We start from the raw sequence: 24,764 nt of genomic DNA, 5'->3' as shown, positions 1-24,764 counted from the left end.
ATTTTACAATGTTTGTAGCCTAATTAAACAGTCATACATTGTTTGAGCTCTAGCCATTGCACACATGCCAAAGCATGCGTTGATGTTTTGCAGTGCAGGGCTGTTGTCTTTGCTATGCAGGTATTTTTGATGTTTTAGAGAAAAAAAGTGGATGTACCAGATTGGGCAGTGGGACAGTCCTTTTTGTCTTAAGGTAAAAGAGGAACTGGAAGTGGTCAGAATGTGATTACATTTGGAATTATTTTTTCTTTACCCTTCTCAAGTAGACCAAGTTGCTGATCCCATTGCACCTGAGTGATACCTACAGCTGGTTAGGGACACAGATTCCTGCACTCCTGTGATTTCACTGACACAAGGATACCACTGATCAAACAAAAGGCACCTATTTGAAAACAAGCTTTCAGTGAATCACAGGAGCAAGACAACATCTTTATATTCCTGTCCTCTGGTATTAGTAATATAGCTTCACTTTCTCATTGCATTGCCATTCTAAAACTAGCTGGAGATTGGAAAGAAAGTTATTAGAACACAGAAGTCACACAATTAGAGAATTGAACTCTGTGTTCCCATTAAACTTACTGAAAAAGGGAGCTAATATTTTTAGCTATATAAATCAGTACTTTGTAATTTCTTTTGGCAGTGTTTTGTGTTTGTAGAATAACTGCTGTATGTATACCTGCTTTGAAATCCACAAAGATGACTAATGCATCGGTGCATTGAGTGGCATCTAACTTCTGGACTGCAGGTTGCTGAATGTTCCAAGTTTAAATGAGAACCAACTTCTTGGAAGTGCAGAAACTGTTGGAAGTGTCATTAAACTAAATGCAAGTAATTATATGTAAACTTACTTGATAGAAATGGACCATAGCAACTGCAAAAGCGAGATCCTGCTTTTTCTTTAAACTGCCGAAAGCCTTACTCCTTCTGCCATAAATTTGCTTAGAGTAACATGTAACCTCTCTAGTGTTTGTCAAGTTAACAGGTGAAAGGTAAGAGACATTGTGGCAAACACCATTTTAAAAGCTTGTGTGATTAGGCAGTATTTGTCTTAGAACATTCACCACCCCTTTTCATGAGGAAGGAACTGCAGTGCTTTAATTGCAAACTGGAAAACATTTGCCAGACATGCATTCCATTAGAAAGTTTGTTTAATACAACTGTGTTGTGTAAAACGTAACCACAATTTTAGATGGCATACTTCCGATCAGTAAGTGGCAACTGTTAAAGTCACATGGAAATCTGAAACACCAACAGTGGACTGGGATTGTAAGTCCTGTAAAAGCTACAATTCAGCTACCTTGCCGTGGCTCAACTTGCCCAGTATGTTTGAATTAAGGTAGTCAGACTCCCATTTGAAAACTCACATTTTAATTGAAATTTAGATTAACACATTAGGTACATCATTCATGCTAACAAATGTACATAGTGGTGACTCGAGAACAGAAAAAATAGTACCACAAATAAACCATGGCTCAAAATGTACTCTAGCTGGATTGCCACTGCCGCTCTTCCTATACAAAGGGGCTGTGGTGTATACATTGCTGCCATGCTCTGCTTTTGTTGGGCTCTGTGCTTGAGGTAGGCAGCAGTGCCCACTTCTTTCATGGAAGAATTGAACTCTTCATTTACCACTAGGATGTGGGATAACAATGCAAAATGGAAATGATTTGGCTGAAAGAAAGAATCAGAATCCAGAGAACTTTATTGAGTAAAATAGATACAAAGGTGATACAGACAACTGAGAAATAGCTCAGTAGCGATGTTTTTTGCAGTGCCACATTATAAACAAAGCACATTAAGAAACTTTGTTGAGCCTTTTCAGTTTTTAGATTGTATATTGCCAGAGGTGGACACAGCTTCACATTTGAACTGTCTGTATTATATAATCTGAGTATTTCAAATCAATCTAGAAGAGATTTTTTGTTAAATCTTTAAGCTGCTGTTACTACTATTGTATTAATCTTCAAAATCAGTGATTCTGTTGTGTTACTCTATGCCTTAGTTTGTCCACGCCATGAAAACTCCAGCCACTTTTTTCCTCTGGGAATTCTGTTTTCAAATATCTTGTTTAAAAAGCAAAAACTAAGGAAAGAAACCACCACCACCCACAACAAAACCCATTCCTGGTATTGCACATCTCACACAAGTCTGTGTATATATATATATATATAATTTTTTTTAAATATGCTACAAATGAAAAAAAAAAAAGGTCTATGGCACTTTACAGAATACAAGTTTACCAAGTCAATCAAACCACAGATGTTTGAAGAATTCTTCAATACCACAAAAACGTTACACTGAGCTAATCAGCACACAGGTTTTAAAGAATCCACAGCAAATTCTTCTAGATTCTATGCAGTGCATGTACATTAAGAAGCAGTTACTCTCTGCAGCCCCCCCTCCCCCAATTAATTAAATTAGCTTTAAGCTGATTTTTTTTGCCCCCTAAAATATCTTTGAAAGCTACTGCAGAGGTGAACCTCAGGAACACCTTTAAACAGCTGTCAAATTTAATGAGTGCACCCTGCACCTATAAAACATCCAGGAAAAAAAAAAAAAACAACCTGCAATATATACCATCTTACCACTTGCTAGAAAAACAGAACCCTGAGAAAAGAAATTCTGATATTTTTTTTTAAAATGTATTTTTCCCAGCCTGTCTTCCATCTGTGTTACGTGCTGAACATGGCTATTCTTGCAAGTTAGTCAATTACGCTGTGGCAGAGCAAGTTGATGCAGCATACCAGCAACAAGCTGAAGAGCTGGTTCTTCTGGGTTACAAATGCAAACAAAAGCAAAACATGCCATTGAAAATGCCTCCTTTGTACTTAAAAAACGCACTATTACAAACTTTTAAGCGCTCTGCAGGTCACAGCAGAAGTCAGCTAGTAATGTACATGAAGGCTGGTCACTGTTTACCCCTAAGCCAAAGCAGTATATGCCCTTTATACCTTTTGGAAGTGACCTCACGCTGACCGACAGGTGCTGGGTCCAAAGCAGCATCTGTCACCCTGATACAGCACCAAGATTTGCTGGCGGTGGCCACGCGGACGCTGGACTGCGGGCCACCTACGAGAAGCTGAAATTGTTAATCTTGCTCGTAACTCGGCTTTAACCGGTGTGCCCGCTCCCCTCGCTGCCGCCAGCCTCACTGCGCAGCACCTGCGGCCTCCGCTCCGGCAGGGGGCGCCAGTAGGGGGCGCCGTGCTCCGGCAGGGGGCGCCAGCAGAGGGCGCCGCGCTCCGGCAGGGGACGAAGCGGGAGCCCCAGCAGCGGCGCCGATCGCGCTCGGCTGTGAAAACGCCGCTCGGCGCAGGCGGCGGGCGGGAGCGGCTCCAGACCGCAGCTTTTTTTTTTTCTTTTTTTTTTTTTTTCCTTTGCAATTAAATATTTAAAACTGAATTACCCGTTTTAAACTAGAATACGGTGGATGTGGGGTGTAGGCGCGGGTGAATGCAAGGAGAGGCTGAATTAAGAGTAAAACAAATCCCCTTTCAGCATCTGCAGGTGCGGACCACGCCGGCTGCCTGCGGTGCGGGACGGCCGCTGCGCGCTGCCCGGCCCGGCTGCTCCCTCCGCCAGCCGCCGGCACAGCGGGGCGGCTCCGGCTCCGGTCCGGCCCCTGCTCCGTGACTGCTGCACAGCTCCTGTATTGCGCATGCCTTGAGCAGCATACTGAAATCAGCTACCTACCTGTACAGTAACCATGATTTTTTAAATGCCTATAAATAACTAATGGCACACTTTAAGGGACCGACCAGGCATAACTATCATCGTATCATACAGTGAAGTGATGGACTGCAACATCGTCACTGGATGATGTTAGATTACCAAGAAGTAACAAGAGTCCAAAGTTCGCTCAGTATTTCGTTAGAACTACTTCTGAGATTAATTATCCCCAATGCTGCTATAGCACAGTTGCATCTTTCCTTTGAAATACCTTGTGTTTTCAGAAGTAGTTCTAGAAAGTGATGCAACACAAGTAATAAAACCAACTGCCTTTGAGAAAGGAATGTCATTTGTGGTGAGGCCTGTTTTATTTCTGCTGATTTAGTTGGAAAAGGATCCATACTACACGTGGTTCAAAAAAAAAAAAAAGGGAAAGAGATCTTCCCAGCCATGTAGAATTGGCAAGACTTCCTGAAAAATGTAAATTTCTTAAGGACTCATGTGGCTCTGGGTCATGAGACAGACTGATCTGTAGTACAGGAATGAGGTTTCCACTGGCAAGAGAAGGAATAATACTGTTGGAAGTCCAATGTGCAATCTGCGTTTGTAGGAGAGGCTACAGCCCTGGCCGGGCTGTTGGCATTATCTTGCGAGTATCTCCACAGCTGTGTGGAGAGCCGTCATCTGCTTGAGATTTCAGGAGTTTTAATAAAGGCTGTAGAAATATTTCTAGCAATGGGTATTCCAAACAATTTTATCCAAATCAGGTGAAAGCCAGTGTAGCAACAGCTTCTCTGTCTAGTCAATGGAAACAAAATAATTTTCCTCCTAAGTACCAAGTGGTACACACCTTGAACTGTAAGTTTCAAGACAAAGAAACCTGGCAGGGACTCAACTTTTGCTTAAAGATTGGTGTAAACTGTGTCATGTCAGCTTTTCTCTCTCCAACATACACTTAACATTCAAGAAGGCACTGTACTTTAAGGAAGTTCAATATCAAAAAGCACCTCAATGAAAAGTATGGTACCAAACCAGGTGGTGGTGAAATATTCACAGGTGAGGGGAGCCCTTGGAAACAAAGCCTAATTAAAATAGGCTTCTCTTTTGTATCAAAGAAAAAAAATATGTGCTGGCTTTCATTATTTTAAATCCAAATTCTTCAAAGTGACCAAGGTGGGTAAGGCAATCCAATCAATCAGAATTTGTCAGCTGTAACAACATTCCTGCTATATACATGATTCATTACCTCCCCAGCCAGACTAATATATTCCACTGTGTCCTGATCATAGAATGAAACTAAAAAAATCCCCAGTTATTTACATTCTGCTTTCTTGGGATCCTTTCTCGGATCCTCATTGCCCAGCAAGGAAGAAAGACCATTTCAGTAGTTCAGGGCTGGAATGCATGGGGCTCAGTCACACAAATAGTAGAAACAGGGAAGCCGATCTGCTTGTCCGCTCAATGGAAAGCAGATTAAGATCCAAGTGCTGGTATTTTTCCCCACTGGAGTTAAAGGAGGCAGATAAGATTTTTTCCTTCTTCTATTTCTTCTTGCACTTTGTCACTGGATGTGGCTATTTCAGCTTGCGCCGAGAAGACTGCACAGATGAACGTCAGAATAGTGCCACCAATAGCTGTGTAGAAAGCCCAGCCCAAGGAGCAGTCTCCCAGTTTGTAAGCAGAAGCGTAAGGTCCACAATAGCTTATTGCTTTCTGGCATCCCCAACCCGCAGGGTAAAGTATCAAGCCTAAAATAAGGAAGAGGCCTAGAAACAAAAACAGAAAGAAAGAAATTTAACAAATTATCAGTTTAACACCAAGTGCAACGCATGGTAGTAATTGTTATCGTGGTCACTATTCAGCCCTAAGCACCAGGATTAGGAGAAGACTCTTCCTCACCCTTCCAACCTTCCTTTACTGATTTGTTCCCTGGCATATATACCATGCAGTGTTTTATCTAAACTTGGAGCTATTCTGTGCTTTTTCTTGATAAAGGCTTATTGCATATGTTAATGGCCTAGTTCCTAATTTTAATCTCTGTATTCGTTCTACACCTGTTGTTTTCACACGTTATTGCTAGGTATACAGAGCTTGCAAAATGTTCAAGAAGCTCTAATTATTGTGTATACTTGCACTTTTAAAATACTTAGGAATGTTGGCATCCATTCTTGGGCCTGTGTTTAGCTAGCCCTCATTCGGCTTTATTTAGTCATTCATTGTAAACATTTTCGCCTTTTTACCTCTACATTGATTTTTCTTGCCTGCGGGGGAGAAAACCAACCACTCACACTGCATATGCTGATTTGGCCAGATTAGGACATAGTAGAAAACTGATACGGCCTGTTCCATAAGCTGCTTTTGTAATGAAGGGATTCTGGAATCAGCCCCAAACAAACGGATCTAAGTACCCACCACCAGTGCATAGGTAACACTGGGATCCTCTGAACAGACCATCGACTGCTGCAGAAAGAAAGCGCATTTCTAGTGAAGCTGGAGCAAAAGCCTCAACTCCCCATCTTGCGAAACTGCCCGAACACCATGCTGGGCCTCAGGCTGGAAGTAAGAAGCGCAGACTAAATGTTTTGGCCTTTGACTGTCTCTCACATTCATGGTTTTCTCTCCTCTGAGGACCTCTCCCATGAGGACATCAAAGTAGTGAAGTGCTTCATTATGGAAATAAAAAAGCCACATCAGAGTCCCTGCGCACATGATGTCTGCACAAAGATGAGGGATTCAGTCAAAATGCCTAATAGGCTAGTGGCATTTTGCTCTATTACAGGCCCTGCTAAAAAAATCACAGTTAGTTAAATACAGATCTTTCCTCCTACAAGGTATGTAGAAAGGAGCTAAACACGTAGAAAGGACAGCTCGTAGGTATCACAATTTGCTTTCTCTTTCCTTCAAAATTTTACTCAGAAGAACAGGAAGAAGTATGAAAAATAGTTTTTGCTTAAACACAACCAGTTTATCCAGAAAATGAATACAGACTTCCAGATCACATACATATTACAGATTTATTTGTTCTACACTGTAAAGCCCTTTATTCAACCTTATACTTGGATGCAAATAACTGGTAAAGGTGCTTGACCTTCTAGAGTGGCCTGAAAGTTGTGCTTTTTATGTATTCTTCTGGTTTGTCCAGTAATTTCATCCAAGCCGAACACTTCTACCAAGTAATAAAACAGAAAAAAAACCCCACCAACCCAGTCCTCATTTCTTCCCTATACCAAGAGATTACCAAGAACAGCTATAAAGACTTGTTTGCACCTTCTTCAGTTTGGTTAGTCTAGTCTATTCTGCAGTAGATTCGGTTTCCTCAATTGTTTGTTCAAAGATACTCAGCCAGATGCAAGAAAACTCCTTCGCTGAGGAAGAAAAGCTGGGTCCTAACTAGTAAGGAGTTAATATACACAAAAGACAAAACCCATCATCCAACTGTCTAAAATTAATGTCCATGGACGCCAGACATCTCACAAAAGAAAGTCCTTCCTCCAGCGTTTTTCTAACGATGACACAACACCATGGGCATGAATGAACTAAATGTCATTATTCTTTGGGGCGGCAAAATCCATTAGTGAGTGATATCTATTCTCTGTGAAGGGATTTCATCACTGCTTACATTTAAGAACAAGTGACAAATTTTATGCAGTGTTTCCTGTCTGATTGGCCAAACTACATTAAGTATTGCTTTATCTTGGACAGACCTGGATAAGTCGCGTTTTCATCCTGCTGAGCCCTGCAGCCGTTTCAGACTAAACACCAGCAGTTCCTTCTCCCCTATTCATCACTAATTTCCTGTTCTGCATAACTGGCATGACTGCACTACGTATTTTTCTGACTGTACACAGGTATGGGACAGTTGCCATTCTCTGTAGTCATCACAAGCCCTTTGGTAGTTAAAAATCACCATCATCAAATTAAGAAGCCAGATCTGAAATGCCAGTGTAGCTGCTGCCAACAAGGAAGTTTTTCAAGTTTACCAGTCCATCACTCACAAACTCAGTCCTGGTTGTGATTAACAGCAAACCTGGCTTAGGGCTGAATCACAAGCAGGACTGAGAAGCTACATCCACCTCTTTTTACCAAAACTAGAGCACTGAACAACTCCTGAAAACTACTGGTTCACAGTATGCATGCCCCAAGCTGAAAAGCTGTTACCCAAAACTCAGACACCCCAAAAAGCTGCAGCACTGCTGTCAAGTGTAGTCACCAGGACCTTGCTGAATCAGAACTTTTTCAAAAAAGTACCAACAATTTCTGGAGAAGTACTTATTACAGCTCATATTTTGATAAACTACAGCTATCTTCTCACAGATGAAAAAAAAAATGTGGAGAAAAGTCTTCACTATGGACTTGAAAACTTTGAAGTACAAAGTTCAGTTGCGTGTTGTATAATTTTATGTCATCATAATCTGATAAACAACAATTATCTCCTGTTGACAGTTTGCTTTGAGATGTATCTGGCAGGAGGACAATAAATACTAATGACAGATCTCTTTTTCTTAACAAATCAGTTTTTGCTCTTGTCTCAGTGTCTCTGAAGAGAAGCCAATCCTCCAGAGAAAGAATGAAGAACAAAAAATTGAGTGCTCTGACTGAAGAAAAGTTTTCTGCCACAAATACTTTCACTTCATGCTGACGTACAGTAAATCATAGTGTTAATTCAGAGACAATCTACCTGTGGAATTATTGCTGTCTGTTCCCCCTGCTGGAAGGAACAAATTCATTTTGCAAACATTACAAACTGTTTCCCACTGCACTTGTCTACAGGCTTGCAGAGCTCAGGCTTGCTCTGTCCCACGTTTAACCCTGTCTCTGAGCACAGCTGCACTGCTGGGACTGCAGCTTCTCCTGTACGCATAACTCTTGTTCCTACTTCTTAATTAGCTCTACCCCACTTCTTTAAATCAGTATGATAATTTTTCATAATTATTTTTTCCTTTTTGTTAGTTGGTGCCAGCTCCCAGTTACCTTTCCTAAGAGGAAATTAAGGATTTCTTAAGGATTCCTTAAAACAGAGGTCTGAAAGAAAGCTACACAATGCCACCAGATGCCTAGGAATGACAACAGAAAACTATTAAAATGACTTTTTTATCCAGTGACCTCATCTAAAACTCTTTGGTACAAGCCTGTCTGCAGAGGACATCTTCCCCTTCTTTCACTGAAGGCATTTTGCCCACATAACATTTTATTGTCAGTCTCTAATTACCCACTTGCAGAAAGTGTTAAGAACAGCCTAGTAAACATTGGCCCTTCCATATTCAAATGATGTAAAAGCAACTCCTTTCTCCTAAAACACCAAAGCAAAACATTACAGCATATTGTGAAATATCAATATAAATACAGCAGACTACACTGTTGTGCCACAATGTTCTGAAGACAGCTCAATAATACTTTATCTACAGGAGAAGCCTTCTTGTATTTGTGCATCAAGAACTTTACCCGTTCTAAGGGCCTGGAACTGCAGCAAGGAATTGCTCCTCCTGGTTTTTAAACACTGCAGTAGCACAGGCTAACGTCATGGAAAACCAACAGACTGGTCTATCACTGCAGGCATTTGTATGTCACATTATGTGCTGGGGTCAGACCTGAGTAAAATCTTTTTTCATTCTACCCTTTGACAGGGGTTAGGCAGATGCTTGTTTAGCTAAGCGAAGGCACGCTACTTCGTTTTGCCAGTCTCCTGTGCCATATTAACAACAGAATATACTAACAAAGCCAATTTCCATTGCAGAGCCTGAAACTATCTTCTCATTTCCTAGGAAATAGTAAAAAAGCTTTTAAATGCTGCTGAAGAAACAGGAAATTAAGCAGCTGTGATCAATGAGGTGGCACTGCAACAGGCTCCATGAGGCAGCACAACTGAGCAACACCACTTCAAGAGAGGAAGTTAAGGGTGAAGGCAGGGAGGGATTAGCCTTGCCCAACACCATGCAGGCAGTGCAGGAGGGTGCTTCCCTCAGTGGCAGTGATCCCGATCAACCATTCTCATCTGTGCAACCACAGAGGATTAAGGTGCAGCCCAAAGGCACTGCAGCAGCCAGGCAAAACAACCCTGTCTTTATTGCTTATATTTCCAAAGTGTTAATATGCTACCTGAACAATTTCACGTGTGAAGTATTTGTAGAAATGTACTATACTAGCTTAACCCAAGGAGGCTTTCACATACGCAGACCTTCCCTGATGGAGCCCTACCCAGCAGGAATACTACCAGGTCACCATTTGCATCCTTTTGACTGCTTCATCCACTGACAGACAACCAAAGTGATGGCCTCCTACTCAGCCGCTGTGTAACAGACACCTTCAGCCCTGTGAAATGATTCACTAATCCCATTTGAATCAGATGAGACCTTCAGCCCTGTGAAATCATTCAGTAATCCCATTTTAATCAGATGAGAGCTAATGAGGCCGGCTCAAGCCAGCTGACGTGGTGGTCTCAAGCACTCCACACTGGCTGTAGGAGAGGGGTGAGGGTTGTGCTGAGACATTGGAGTGCTGTTTACAGTACTCACACCACAGAGCCTCAGACCTGCCTCTACTGCTGCTCTCCATCCCCCTGGACGACTGCCAGACCCACCAAACGCAAGCAGCTGACCAGAGGCTAGGTCTTTAGCGAAAAAGAAAGGAGAGATCCTACAAGCCCTAGTGTCTTGGAGACGGCTTCTGGCCCACTGGGAAATGCTGCACCACAAACGGAAGAAAAATCTGTAACATTAAGATCAATGCCTACCTGGACACCTGTCAAGGTTTAACTCAGGCCAGCAACAAAGTGCCACACAACTGCTCACTTGCTCCCTGCCCCATCCCCGCAGTGATGGGGAGGAGAATCGGGAAAAAGGTAAAACTTGTGGGTGAATTCAAGAATAATTTAACAATTTAAAATAAAATAATATTAATTATAATAATAATAATGATCCTAGAATCATAGAACCATTTAGGTTGGAAAAGACCTTTAAGATCATCAAGTTCAACCATTAACCCAGGATTGCCAAGTCCACCAGTAAACCATATCCCGCAGCACCACATCTACACATTTTTTAATCTCCTCCAGGGACAGTGATTCTACCACCTTCCTGGGCAGCCTCTTCCAATGGCTGACCACCCCTTCCACGAAGGGAAATAGTATCTTCCTTCCTAATACCTAATCTGAACCTCCCCTGGCACAACTTGAGGCTGTTTCCTCTCATCCTGTCACTCGTCGTCTGGGAGAAGAGACCCACCCCCACCTGCCTCCATCCTCCTCTCAGGCAGCTGGAGAGAGCAGTAAGGTCCCCCCTGAGCCTCCTCCTCTCCAGGCTGAACAGCCCCAGTTCCCCAAACTGCTCCTTGTAACACCTGTGCTCCAGCCCCTTCCCCAGCCCCTTGCCCTTCCCTGGACACGCTGCAGCCCCTCTACGTCCCTCCTGCAGTGAGGGGCCCAAACCTGAACACAGGGTTCGAGGTGCAGCCTCACCAGTGCCCAGTGCAGGGGGACAGTCCCTTCCCTTGCCCTGCTGGCCACACTGCTTCTGACACCAGCCAGGGTGCTGCTGGCCTCCTTGGCCACCTGGGCACCCTGCTGGCTCATGCCCAGCCGGCTGCCGACCAGCACCCCCAGGCCCTTTCCCACCAGGCCCTTTCCAGCCGCTCTGCCCCAGCCTGTAGCGCTGTGTGGGGCTGGTGTGACCCAGCTGCAGGACCCGGCACGGAGCCTTCTTGAACCTCATCCAGCTGGCCTCGGCCCACCGGTCCGGCATGTCCAGACCCCTCTGCAGAGCCTCCTGCCCTCCCGCAGATCAGCGCTGCTGCCCAGCTTGGTGTCATCTGCAAACTTACTGAGGGTGCACTCGATCCCCTCGTCCAGAGCACCGATAAAGATACTGAACAGAGCTGGCCCCAGTACTGAGCCCTGGGGAACACCACTGGTGACCGGCCGCCAGCTGGATGTAACTGCATTCACCACCAATCTTTGGGCACGGCCGCCCAGCCAACTTGTAACCCAGAGCAGAGTACATCCATCCAAGCCATGAGCAGCCAGTTTCTCCAGGAGAATGCTGTGGGAGATGATGTCAAAGGCTTTACTATGGTCCAGGCAGACAACATCCACAGCCTTTGTTTGCCTCATCCACTGGGGAGTTCATGTTGTTGTAGAAGGAAATCAGGTTGGCCAAAGAGGACCTGACTTTCATAAACCCATGCTGGCTGGGCCTGATCCTCTAGTCATTCTGTACATGCTATGCAACGGCACTCAGGGTGATCTGCTCCATAACTTTCCCCAGCACCGAGGTCAGGCTGACAGGGCTGTAATTCTCCAGATCCTCCTTCCCGCCCTTGTTGGCTAACCTCCATCAGCTCCCTCAATACCCTTAGGTAAGTCCCATCCAGCCCCACAGACTTGTGCACATCCAAGTGGAGCAGGATATGATAATAACAACAACAATAATAACTGTAACAAAAAGGAGGGAGAAGGGGGAGAGGAATAAAATCTAAAGGCATGCAAGGAAAAAACTGAAGCGATGCACAATACAATTGCTCACCACCCACTGGCTGATGCCCAGGCAGTCCCGAAGCAGCGATCAGCCAGCCCTGGCCAGCTCCCCCCAGTTTATATACTGAGCATGACACCCCGTGTTTTGGAATATCCCTTTGGCTAATTTGGGTCAGCTGTCCTGGCTGTGTCCCCTCCCAGTTTCTTGTGCCCCTCCAGGCCTCTCACTGGCAGGGCATGAGAAGCTGAAAAGTCCTTCATTTAGTATAAACACTACTTAGCAGCAACTGAAAACATCAGCGTGTTATCAGCATTATTCTCATACTAGATAGCAAACACAACATTGTACCAGCTAGTGAAAAGAAAATATCATATCATATGATGGATCATCAATATCATATCATAGCCAAAATCAGGGCACCACCACATTCAATGCAGGCTTGCATTAGCAAAGGAGATCTGGGATAAATAGGAAGCACGGCCACTGAGGGTGGGAATGGCTGCTGGTATGTATCTCCATACCCGCCAACACTGCAGAGACTGCAGCCACATAGAGATTTCAGCGTACCTGGCACACCAGAAGCTGAGGCAGGAGAATGAATAGTTTAAACCACAACCATTTAATGGCTCAAAACCTGCACAGGTATATACTTTTTTCCCTTTCAAATTGTCTTGGGGTAATATAAGGGTAAGCAGTTACCAGAAGAAAAAGCAGTTCCTTAACCACTGCCTTCCCCACGCTGAGGACAAGGGTAAGATCCCTACTCTTTTCAACAGTAAATTAACTATACCATTTGCTCATGCGTCTTTGCCCATTTATTAAGCAAATCAAAGGTGCTTATTCATAACCAAACCTATGCAAACATACGTGAACTTCTGATATCATTACTGATGTTGGAGTGTGGGAACAGGGACAGGAATACAGTGCAGGGGACTACTGGCCAGAGACTCAACTATTAAGCATATTTTGCTATGCACAGAAAAAGCCAAAAATAAGATCAGTTTATTAGCTTGATGTGGGTTGCTTTGGCAGAATGACATCATGATTCAGGGTTTTGTTTTTTTGGTATTTGTGTGATCTAACTGCTTGGACTTCTCCGTAACAAAGTGTGAGCCTACAGACTCCTGGTTTTAGGAGTGGGGAGGGCAAATTTGCTATTAGCTTTTAATAATTTGTATGCATGTGGTGAGAGTCCCCATTAGCTGGGAAGCAAGGAGATGTGAAGACTCCAAGTAAGGTCACTCCCAAGCCCTGAAATGATACCACTGCCTCTTCGCTGCCTCTCAGTCACGTGGAGTCATGTCACCACACTATAGGGGCTTCCATGCAGCAGACGCTAACCAGCAATTAAGTCAAGATAGAGCACCTTAAAGTGGAAAAGCCAAATGTTTACAAGTTTTCAGCAATGCAGAGATAACCTAAGACCTCTCCACTCATAGGGCCACTGCTCAGGCACAGCTGCAAGGGCTAGTCATCTCCCACATTTTACCTTAAAAGCCAGTGAAGCTCTATGACACCTCAATAAAAGGCTCCAAGCTGCTAAATGAGAAACTTTGTGGATGGTTAAATTGAGCAGGTTCCCGAGTCAGGGAAAGAAGTACCAGGCTGTGTCAACTGTTCCATCCATGAAAGAAGCAGAGAAGACAGTACATTCCACACCACGCACCATAACCTTGATCACTGCCATACAACTAGTGAGTGCTGTGCCCTCCAAGCCATCAATTGCTTATGCTGAATCAGCAGAAAGGGAATGAAAACCGCAGCCTCCTGACCACAGCTCTGTAAGGAAAGCCAAAGCAACAACCTGCCTTGGCTTAAGCAAAGAGGTGTAAGGGCTACAAGGCCATCTTTTTCATGGCATTACACCTCTTCAATACTAATCCCGCAGCACAAAGACGACCTCGGGGATGTGGGTGGGGAGAAGCTGCAGAGGAGATCAGTGAGAAGGCAAAGGCAAAGGGGGATGCAGGAAGGGGAGACCTTCGGGTGGCTTCATGGGTTGTACACCAGCAGTGTGCAGGTCATCTGCATTGGGGACAGAAGCAAGACTCAAACCCATCAACTTCCTTCACCACCACACCAGGCACACCAAAGACAGAAGCTAAGCAGAGGTTAGCTCCCCATCTTGTAAGGGCCGCTTTCACCTTTTTTCTTGCATTTGAGTGAAAGCATAGAATCTGTTGAGTTTAAATATTCTTCTAGTGTTTGCATCCTATATACAAACAGATGCATTGGTTTTGGGTCTGAGGCCTGGAAGCAAAAATCTGATGGAAAGGAAGATGCTACCCTCCCGCTATCCCTCAGGCCCCTCTGGGGGCAGCCAGCGCTCTCTCACCCTGCATCGCCAGAGCAGGGATATAAAGAAGTTCTTGGCATCTCACCTACACTGGTGGAGGCAAGAGACTTCAGCATGCATGTGCCACAGTAAAGTATTTCTCAGCAGGTAGCATGAGAATATCACACCGAGCACCGTTTGTTGGAAGATGTTTATGCTTGCTGAGAAAATCAGCTGTCAAACTTGATCACTGAAAACCAACTTTTTGTTTATTTTTCTATTCCATTTACAATTTGCTGGGTGTCTATGGGTTCCCACATGCCCATCTTGGTAGCGCAGGAGATGAGCTGACACCAATCTAACAAAACACTGAAATTTTCACTTTACTACTTTAAAGTTACTAATACTCTCCCTCAGGCTCAATAGCAATTTAGCACTTGAACTCAACTTTCCTTCCCTGGCATACTCCAACACAGCAGTTCCCTCCGTTTGAACTTTCAGCAGCCAACTGTGTATTAGATGTCATGTTGGCATTTGGCCATATAGGTTACAGGAAGCACTATACCGCAGACAGCAAAAGCAGTTCAGACTGTCAGGATTTCCATTAGAAATCCTCCCCCTGCCCCCACCCCCCTCCCCGCCCCGCCTTTCTTCTTTCTTCCCACCCCAAGAATTCAGAATTCTGGCATCAGGAAAGAAAAACTCTGAGCTCAATCCAAGAGGAAATATGCTTTTTGAAAAACGCATGCTCTGCGTTTTAGAATGACAAACAAGAAGCTTCCTTGCCTTCAAGGGCAAAACCACTCTCGCTCAGCACTCCCTGCCTGGGTTCCCCTCCTGAGCAATAGCTTCTGTTGCCTGCAGGAAACAACATGAGTTCACAAGGTACTTTCTTCCTTGCTCACCAGCCTGGCCCTTTTGCATACAAAATAATGCTTTCTTATAGCATGCTGCTGCCTACAACTAAATACTACAACTATCATAACCTTTTGTGTCAAGCTCTGTGTGTCTGCAGCTGCATGCCCCTACACAGCAGCATGATTCTCCTTCTGCATTTTATCCCCTCTCTGAGCAAAGTCCTGGCCTATCTCCAGCTTCCTCCTCAGTTTCCTCCTCCACAACTCCCAACAGACTCCTTACCTTCCAGCAGCAGCCCCATGGCCCCATGCATCACAAGCCCATCTTGCACAGCCGGATCCTACTTCATACACCCCCAAAAGCAGCTCCAGATCCTCTTCCCCTTCAGATTATTCCCATCACGCTCTGCTCAGGCCATCTTCCTAATCACCCCGCCTCCCAAACAGAAATTATGACCAATGAGTATAATATGCTGAACTATTTCGTAGTGCAAGAGATACAAAACATACTCTTCCAGCAGCAAAGACAGACTGTTACAGACACAGCTGGCTTCACAGTGGGTTTAACCCCTTCATTTTAGAAAACGGTGAAGTTTCTTCGCATTGGAGTGTAAAGCTGCACTCCTGGCACTTAACTATTGAATCATGAACACTAATAAAAGAGAAAAAAGTCATGGGAAGGACAGAGGAATGAATGCAGGAAAGCTTGTGATATACCTGAAAACAGAAAGTGTTGTGGAAGAGACTTCACTGCCTGTGACTGACCAGGAAAAGCACCACAGGGAAAAACCAGCCTCCCAGAGCCTGGAAAGGAAGAAGCTGAGTCACCCCCCAGCAATGTTGGAGGAGAAACTGATGGATTGCAGGAGGAAAGCCTAAACTTGCAGCATCTGGGACCAAGCAGACAGACTCCAACAAAGTGGCCTGGAGAACCTAATGCTCCCAGCCCACATGCAGTGGCCTTTGAAGACACAAACCTCTGCTCTGCCTGACTGGCCATATATATGTTAAAAGTCGTTAACTGCCAGCAGCCCAGCCTGCTAAGCCACACAACAGCAAAATGCAGCCAGGCATTCACCTGATCACACCAGAGACACTGCTCGGTGTGCAGCTGGTCTCCTGACTGATGCAACCTGATTTCTACATGTTTGGGGTTTTTTTTTATGCTTCTGTCAGAAACCTGTTTAATCAAGCTGTGTTTGAGCTAGGAGACAGCAGACTGCAAAGTGGTGCAAAGAGGGTGACCCATGAGAGGCCTCCCAGATGAAGCCACCAGCACTCTGGGAAGACTTTAGAGAGGAGCTACTTTACCCCCTCTCGTTAAACCTGCTGGCAGTGCAGCCTCAACTCAGCACAGCAAAGCAGGAGTAACAGAAACTGAACCCTACCACCCTCCTGGCACACGAGCACCCTTTTCGCTCCACTGTCCCCAGAGCCTTCCCAGGCACACGATGGCGTAAGCTCCCCACAAGGAAACACAGGGGCCTGCTGAGGGTTTAAGGTACGTGCCGCTAATTTAGCTTCCAGCAGTCAGGATGTAGCTGGCAGACTGTCGCTCACCTGCCAGCCAGACATGCCGGCTGCGGGGAAGGGCCTGTGTCCACCCTACCACCGTATCGGGTGGCTCTGCCCAGCCATGCCCTTAAGGGTTAAAAAAGAAATGCCAAGAAAAGTTGGTGATGATGAACTCTATAAAAGAAACTGTGTCAGGGATGGGAGCCAAACCTGGTTTAGGCTCTGTCCTAAGCTCCCCCCCAACTCTCCTTTGAGGCCAGATGATGTTTAGATTATATTAGCACCAAAGCAAAGTTTCCAAGCTCAAACAAGGCTTGGAAACACATATGCCAATAGGGGACCACCAGTTGTTTACCTCCTCTAACAACATGATTACTGTGAAAATTCACTTTGAATTGGTTCGTATCAGCTACCGTACAATAACATGCTGCCTCTTCTAGCCTCTGCATTTCAAGCAATTCACAGAGTGTAAAAATAGAATACTTTCCCCAAAAATACATTCAAATGAAAGTCTGCCTGGTATTCTTGCTGCTAGGTAGTAATCAACTACTCCGGTACACAGCTCTATTCTTTGCACAGTATTGCAAAGAAAAGATGCTTTTCCAGATGAAACAATCCTCAAACATCTCCAAAAGGTACTGCAGACTCAAAGTAAGTGGTAGGAAGGTCTTGCTCTATAACAAAGGAATTACAGGAGTTTAAACATTTTCTTTCTGCCTTTGTATTTCTGATTTCCCACCACAAAAAAACCCAAACCAAACCCACCCTCTATGGACCAGATATGTGTATGGCTCCTTCCTGTTGACCTAAATAAGAATTTGCACGTTTGTCCAAGGGCCGTAACGATGCTCCTTTCTGTTCTGTAATTTCACCGTAGGCATCATCCAGATCACAACCAATGCTGCTAGACCAAAAAGATATATCCGGTGTCTGTTACTGTTTTTTCATTATGAATTCCAGGAACAAATTAACTTGTTGTATGTTTTTAATTATATTAAATCTCCACCACAAAGATACAGAGATTTCAAATGAGATTAAGTCTGCAAGATCCTGAGTTACTGTAGATGACTGTATCATGGGCACATCTCATCTTAGAAAACGAGATGTTTGACATCCTTGCAAATACTGGATTGATACAGGTTGATAAACAAAGTGATTTTGTGAATTCTTCTCCCATGCTTATTGAAAACAGAATTGTTCCCATTTGAAAGAATGATCTTACACTTAAAACAATTAAGGCAGGGTTGCGTCTTGCTCTCTGGTCAGGGATTTAGTTTAGCTACCATAATCCCCATATGGATTAACCATGCTGACAACTGTTCTTATTGAACAACTTGTTTAAGCATTTTCCAAAACTTGGGAACTGAGAAAGTTGAAATTAACAGCTGTGATAAGTCATAAGAAAAATAATTTCAACTAAGCAAGCAGATAATGTAATGCTACTGGCACAAAAGTAGCAGCAGACCCAATAAAACTAATCTTGAGAAAACTAGTTGCTAGCCACAAGACGCCTGGCTGCAGATACTGGCAGGCGTACTTCTCATAGCAAATTTCAGTAAAGTGACCTTCCTATTACCCTGTTTCATGCTGTGTCATTTATCTGAAATACATGAAGGGAAGTACTTCTATCCTTAGTACAGCTCAAAAAGGACTGATCTATGCCATAACATGTAAGAAGTGCTTTGTCGACTGTATTGTTCAATTCTTGAGGCCACAAGTCCCATACAAGTACAGCTGGTTTGATAATAAAACATAAAACTGACTTTGCATATATTTTCTCACAAATACATGGTCTCCAGAACAGTATTCTAAGATACAAGAACCTACTTCCTGCTAATCTTGACCTTAGATTAGATATTTTGAGATGGTATCGGGATGGTAAGTAAAGTTACTCTTCCAACAGACTGAAGTCTGACATGCCAATTATCTACTTACGCTGCTAACCAATCTCTCTCATACAAGTACCCCTCCAAGAGAAAAGAAGTAATGTCATCTCCTGAAAAACAGGTTTCATGAATTATTTCCAAACTACAGGGTAAGAAAGCAAGGAGCTAAAGCTGTCCACTGGCTTAGTCTACACTGCAGAACTGCTTCCTTGTTGCACTGGTTCTGGTAAATTCTGTAAACCAGGAGTGACTACAGCAAAACCTGTAATTTTTATCGACAGAACATTCATCTGCTAACTGTACGCTATCACATGAACAGAAGCATCTTGAGCCAATTTAGGAATCTAATTTTGCCCCAGAAGCACAAACCTTACATTGTGGGTGACATGAAATAAGCAGTACACTTCTATACCAAAGATGCATGAAGGGGGATGATGATGACAGCCACTGTGCTAGTGCTTCAGGAGTCAGCATCACCGGGTCCATGACCCAGGCTGCATGTCCTGGAGGGCTGCAGCAGGCAGCAAATTCAGGTTTTGCCTACTTCTCCATGTTATGTTGAGAATAAGCTTATTTTAGGTCTCAACTACGCAAATGAAACCAACCAGCTTCACAAAAGTTTGAACACCTGTCATTACACTTCCTGCCTAGGTACGGCCACCACAGGCGTGTTTGGCTGCCTCAGTAGAGGTGAGGAGGGAAGAAGCTGGATTCACATTTTGAGCAAACAAGTTAAATCTCCTAATTTTATAGCAATGAAACCATGTTATGAACTGGAAGCATCTGCTTAAGAGCACCACCAAAAGCAAAAGAGGAGGTGACCCTGCTCATTTCCTCCCTCTTCACAGATCTCTGAGGGCTGCCAGAGGTAGGGCAGAAGACCACTATCCTCCTCCAGGACACCACAGGCACACAGCACAAAAGATGAAAACCTGTGTATGGGACAGGCTTTCCCCACAGCTCGCCGGCGAGTACGGAAAGCCAAATACTTCTGTAACTACAGCTGTCCAGTGTCAGTTTGCTAACTCATTTAATCTCTGTAAAATCCATGGCTTTAAGCAGAAACACCAGATCTCTAGAACCAATTCTTTTTTTCAAGCAAAGCACAGCTGATACTTGGTACAATGAAAAGATAAGCTCACTGGGCTGTGTAACTGCAGCTGAACAATAAGCTAGCTAAAGGAATGGTTGCTTGTAAGGCATTGCTTGTCAGGCTCACAGCCTTAAAGGAGGCTGCTTAGCATGAAAACACTGAAGAACTGGGTGTGCAGCTGCAGGCTGTTCTTGTCCCTGGGGTGTTATTTGCTCTCACCACAGTCATAAAGCCTCTGAGACACTGAGAGAACTGCCTTCGGTCCACAGAAAAAGTACTAAAGCAGCGAGAGGGAGATAGACTGCCTTAACATGACTATAAACTTTGTTCTCTGCTGGTAACAAAGGAGAGAAGTTTTTGTTACTGAAAAAAATCCAAGCAGAGGGAAAAAACTGAACAGCAAACAAAAGCAACACTGGTCAGTTCATTTTGGCACACAGGCTACTATTCTCCTGCCAATGTCAATGTAGTACATGCTATAAATTTCAGTTGTGTTTAAATAAACACCAGCATATAGAAACGCTTTGAGTCTGCCTAATGCAGACTGTCTGTCGACAGGGCAGGATCACCGTACTTCAGCTGAATAATCTCAGAATTAAAATCTTTAGTTGCTCTCAAAATACACGTACCTGCAATCCCTTGTAGCAGCCCACAGACATTAAAAATGCTTTTCTTCATAATACTCTGCACACACATAGTAAAGACAGACACGAATGCCACAGCACAGAGAATCACGATTCCCACGGCTAGGAAAATAGCGGTTGCCTGCCAGAACCCACTGGCAATCTCACTGAAGTTTTCGGCGTAAGGACCACAAAGCGTGTCTCGTCTAGAAAGCTGCATGTGGGAGATTCTGGTGCAGCGCCCATAGATGCCCAGCGTCGGATGATAAGGCTCCTGCGACCCCCCTGTTCTGTTGTCCACATCCTCGGAGCTTGAAGTCTTTGCTTTGCCAATCAGCCAGTCTGCACTCATGAAAGCGATGAGCTCTGCAAAAGCCACCACAATACTCAGGAGAGTCCACAGCATTGACCGACACGTTACAATAACATGACACATATTGATGTCCAGTGCTTGCGATCAGTGCAGCCAACAGTCTTAAAATCCAGGCACGAGGGGGGAAAAATTAAATAAAGAAAAAAAAAGACAAAGAAAATCACTGTGGCTGCTCTACTTGCTCTTTCAGTTCTCTCACAAAGGCCAAGATGAAATTTCTCCAGAGAAAAAGTGAACAGCCCCAAGTTTTGCAAGCAGTGCAGTCATTTGTTCTCTCCGTTTAGTTCCTCCTTTTTTCTGTCTGGGATGCTGAGCTCTGGAGTGCTCTTCTCTTTCTTAATATTCATACTGGCACATGACGCTGCAGGCTGGGGGGGGAGGCCACAAGGACTGCCCACTGTTTGACATCACACACCTACAAGAAAAAAAAAAAGAGACAACACACCAGCAGTGAGAAAAAAATCTTCATTTCCATCCCCACAACGAGCCCCGATCTGGCGCAGATCCACATCAACATGCCAAAGCTCTAACAAGGGCCCATCAGACAGAGCCTGCTGAAAACCTCCTGGGTTTGTCCCACGGGAGTGATTAATCTCTGGCTGCCCAGCCGTACTTACAGTATCTGCTCTGCCCCATGCCATTGTGGGTGTCTGTCAAGCACTTGGCAAACCAAGGTCTCAATAACAGCCCTCAGTCCCACCCACTCCTACCACCACACCCCCATCATCTTCCTCTGGTTGAAATTACCAAGGTTGCTGGCAGTTACCCAGAAAAACGTTCATACATGTTCAAGGAGTTTCACAGACGTGTAGCTCCTGCTTTCAGCTTGGGGAAGCTGCAGGGAGTGCCTCTGGGATGGAAGCTGGGCACAGCTGGGTGTGCCACTGGCACCCGGGTGCAACGGGCAACGAAGGAACCTCGCTCCCACCTTCCGTGCTCCTGCTGACTGCACCTGCGCCAACCCCGGCGCAGAGCAGGCGCACAGGACTGCAGCTGGGGACGGCCTGCCCCGTGACGTGGTGACATCCCTTTGGAGTGGTGTTTCCCCGGGTTCCATATTCTGCTTTGTACCAGAAAAGCAATCTGCCTGCAGGTACATCACACACCTCGTCTTGAACTGATCCCAACACCAGCAGCTCCTGGTGACTTATGGCACTGTAAGCAGCATTCTGTGGAGAAACGCCCCAGCCACTGCCAAGTGGCCAAGAGCCCTGGCGAGAGCGGTTGCTGGTCAGCCTCGAGCTTCCCGACTCCTCTCAATTCCCCGCTTCCACAGTCCTGTGCATGCTGGGACTGCAGCAAAATGTTCCCCAGGGCCTTCCCCGAGCCTTTATGTTGCCTTTCAACAGTAGCTGATGACATTCCCAGAGTTACACTTATCTGAGTACAAGAGGCAATCCAGAGATCACTGCTTCCAACTCAAATCCAAATATTGGTCTCAAAATAACGAACGGGTCATTGCACACGCCTCTGGAGCTGTGTCGCCTGAGGGCAAGGGTGGGAGCAGGAAATGCCCTCATGTTACCCGCTCTGTGATGAGAATGTAGCACTTCCAAGTTTTCCCCACAAAAAACAAAATAATGACATTGAACTGGAGGGGCAAGAGAGTCGAGAACCAGATCTGCACCCCACTGCTGCCAAACACCAAGTGGTCGGCACATGCCAGAAAAACAGACATCCCCAATTCTTTTTCAGCTTTGTCATGTGGTTGGTATTTAATTTCTTAGGAGTTTTGAGTCCAGTGGCAGAATCCTAGTCCCACTGAATGCAAAGTGAAACACATACCCACAACTTCCAACACATTCAGAATTTCATCCAGCAATTTCTACTCCCCTCTGTACTAGTCACAGTGAATCATCTACTCGATCTTATCTACATTTCTCTTCCTTGTCTAGATCTGCAGGCTCCTCTGGCGCTAGCAGATACACAGGCTTAAGCTGCTGTGCCAACAACTGAATTGTGTCTCCCCTAGGTCAATGTTTCAGCATTGCCTTAAAAAAAGGCAAAATATATTTAGTTTTGCTTTTAGCCATACTGAGGTAACAGTTCAGCTTGTTTTCCATTTTTTGTGAGAAAGTATGAAGTTTTCAAGCAACCTGACACATTGATGACTCGAATACACCCTTTGTAATAACAGAGAGCTGAAGTGTCAGCCTGCCAAAAAAAAGTTGATTTTCTCAGTATTTCCACTTTAAATAACAACTGGAATGTAGAAGATGTCCACTACAAACCTACATTCTTCTGATGACATCTGCACAATTAAAGATAATTTAATAGAAAATGTCTTTATTTTTTAAGAGAAGTTCCAAAACGCTCTCGAATCTTTATTTCTGTGCGAGCACCACACCTGTGTGAACTCCTCATCTTTGTAATTCCAGGATTTTAACTGAGGTGCAAGAGACAAGAGTTGAACACCCATTACAGTAGTTACTGCTTACTCTGTACCTGCTGAACATAAAATACTGTTTATTGAACACAGACGGGAACAAAGTTCATGTTTACTTAAGTAGGTGGAAACTCCAGATGAATACTGTCAGCCACAAAAACACGGCACTGATACCAAACATGGGACGCTATATTAGAATCAAAGAAAAGACCAAAACATGGCGTTCTTTTCCATTTGAAATGCAAGTGAAAGAATGAACTGCAGTAACATTTTAGAACACGGCATCTCCAGAAAAGTCACTGCACAAGCGAAATAGCCTGTCTAAAGATGACACGGAGATTGTGTCAAACCTGAGGACTTCACCGGAACATATACTTCCTTTTTTTGCAACACAGGGAAAATTCACAGCACCTAAAAGTTAGTGAATATCATCAGTAACTACAGCTCAACTGAATATACTTTGCTTTCCAATGAAACTTTCACAGTTTGGCTTTCCCCAGGTAACGAGTTCTTCATTCTGGTACAAAAATCTATCTCCAGTGCAATGTCCCCTTACCCATGGGAGAACTTCTGCATAAATTTATTCTTGCACTAGGGATACCCTCAAAAGGGAGCATCACTCACCTACAACTCCTTTTTGTGAGCAGACGAACAGAAACATAGGAAGTAGGATGGCAAGACCAGACGAGGGGCAGGGGCCAGTCTCCTACAACTCCTTTTTGTGAGCAGATGGACAGAAAATATATGCAGTAGGATGGCGCACAGCCCAGGAAGGGCCAGGGGCATTTCTTCTTTGTGAGACTTAGGAAGGAAAGATTGCTTATAAAAGTACTGGACATAAGTTACAGCTCAGTCACACTTGTGTAGTTAACCTTTTCCTTCCAAGACACCCCACCCCGAGTTTCTAAATGATCCTAACCAATTCTCACTCGGCTCCAACAACATGTTTATGCCATACATCAAAGTGTTTCCAGCTACAGCCCGTGCTAAATAACTGCTTCATGAAGCTTCCCTCCAGCACACTGCTCATCCCTTTTCTTCCATTTTTGCTCAACAGAAACTCAAGGTAGGTCCTTGTGAGGCTGAAAAGTGGCTGTTTAGTCCTTCTCTCAGTTTCCCATTCTTTGACAAGTTTTTTCCATGACAGAGCTGTATGTTCTTCACAGCATGCCACTATCCACTTCTGACTGACTGTAAAAATATTTGCTTTGACAGCACACATTCAAAATATACAACAGATCTTTAAGCCCTTTGGTATTAACTCATTCAAAACAATTCTTGCTGAGGAAGCAGATGAGAGAAAGTAGGCTCGCCCCTTAAGCATTTGGGCCTCCCCCTATTTTTACTATTGCGTTCAATTGTACAGGTGTGGAAGGAGACCATTTGTACTGGGGGAGCGGGTGCCCCTGGAGGAAACATCCCCGCATGGCAAGCGCCCACGTGAGCCACAAACTACAGCAGCTCCCCAGCACAAGGGTCTCAGCAGCACCATCCCACCCCACCACAAAACCCACCGTTCCTCAGCTGGGCAGCACAGCTCTTGGGACAGATCCAAACTACACCTTCGGCCTCATTTACTCTGCTCCCTGCACCACGGTCACGGTCAGGCTCCACATTAA

The 24,764-nt window shown here is 44.6% G+C and overlaps 1 protein-coding gene across 3 annotated transcripts in view; it reads right to left on the bottom strand.

Moving 5' to 3' along the window:
• Positions 1–1,684: 1,684 nt before the first annotated feature.
• LHFPL2 (LHFPL tetraspan subfamily member 2) overlaps positions 1,685–24,764 on the bottom strand; it is a 152,612-nt gene continuing 129,532 nt past the window's right edge. For 2 of the 3 annotated variants that reach the window (XM_080370896.1, XM_080370897.1), the window contains exons 3-4: positions 20,393–21,174; positions 1,685–5,435 (exon numbers count right to left, since the gene is read on the bottom strand). In XM_080370896.1, the coding sequence (XP_080227022.1) occupies positions 5,179–5,435; positions 20,393–20,822 (687 nt within the window). In that variant the 5' untranslated portion in view covers positions 20,823–21,174 and the 3' untranslated portion in view covers positions 1,685–5,178. Of the gene's footprint in view, positions 5,436–20,392; positions 21,175–21,376 lie in introns of all 3 variants that reach the window. The other variant, XM_080370898.1, reaches the window with a different exon arrangement.

This window comes from Falco punctatus (assembly GCF_963210335.1).
Source record: "Falco punctatus genome assembly, chromosome: Z".
NCBI lineage: Eukaryota > Metazoa > Chordata > Aves > Falconiformes > Falconidae > Falco > Falco punctatus.
The sequence above is the reverse complement of the archived record's forward strand: the minus strand, read 5'-3'. Positions and strand labels throughout refer to the sequence as shown.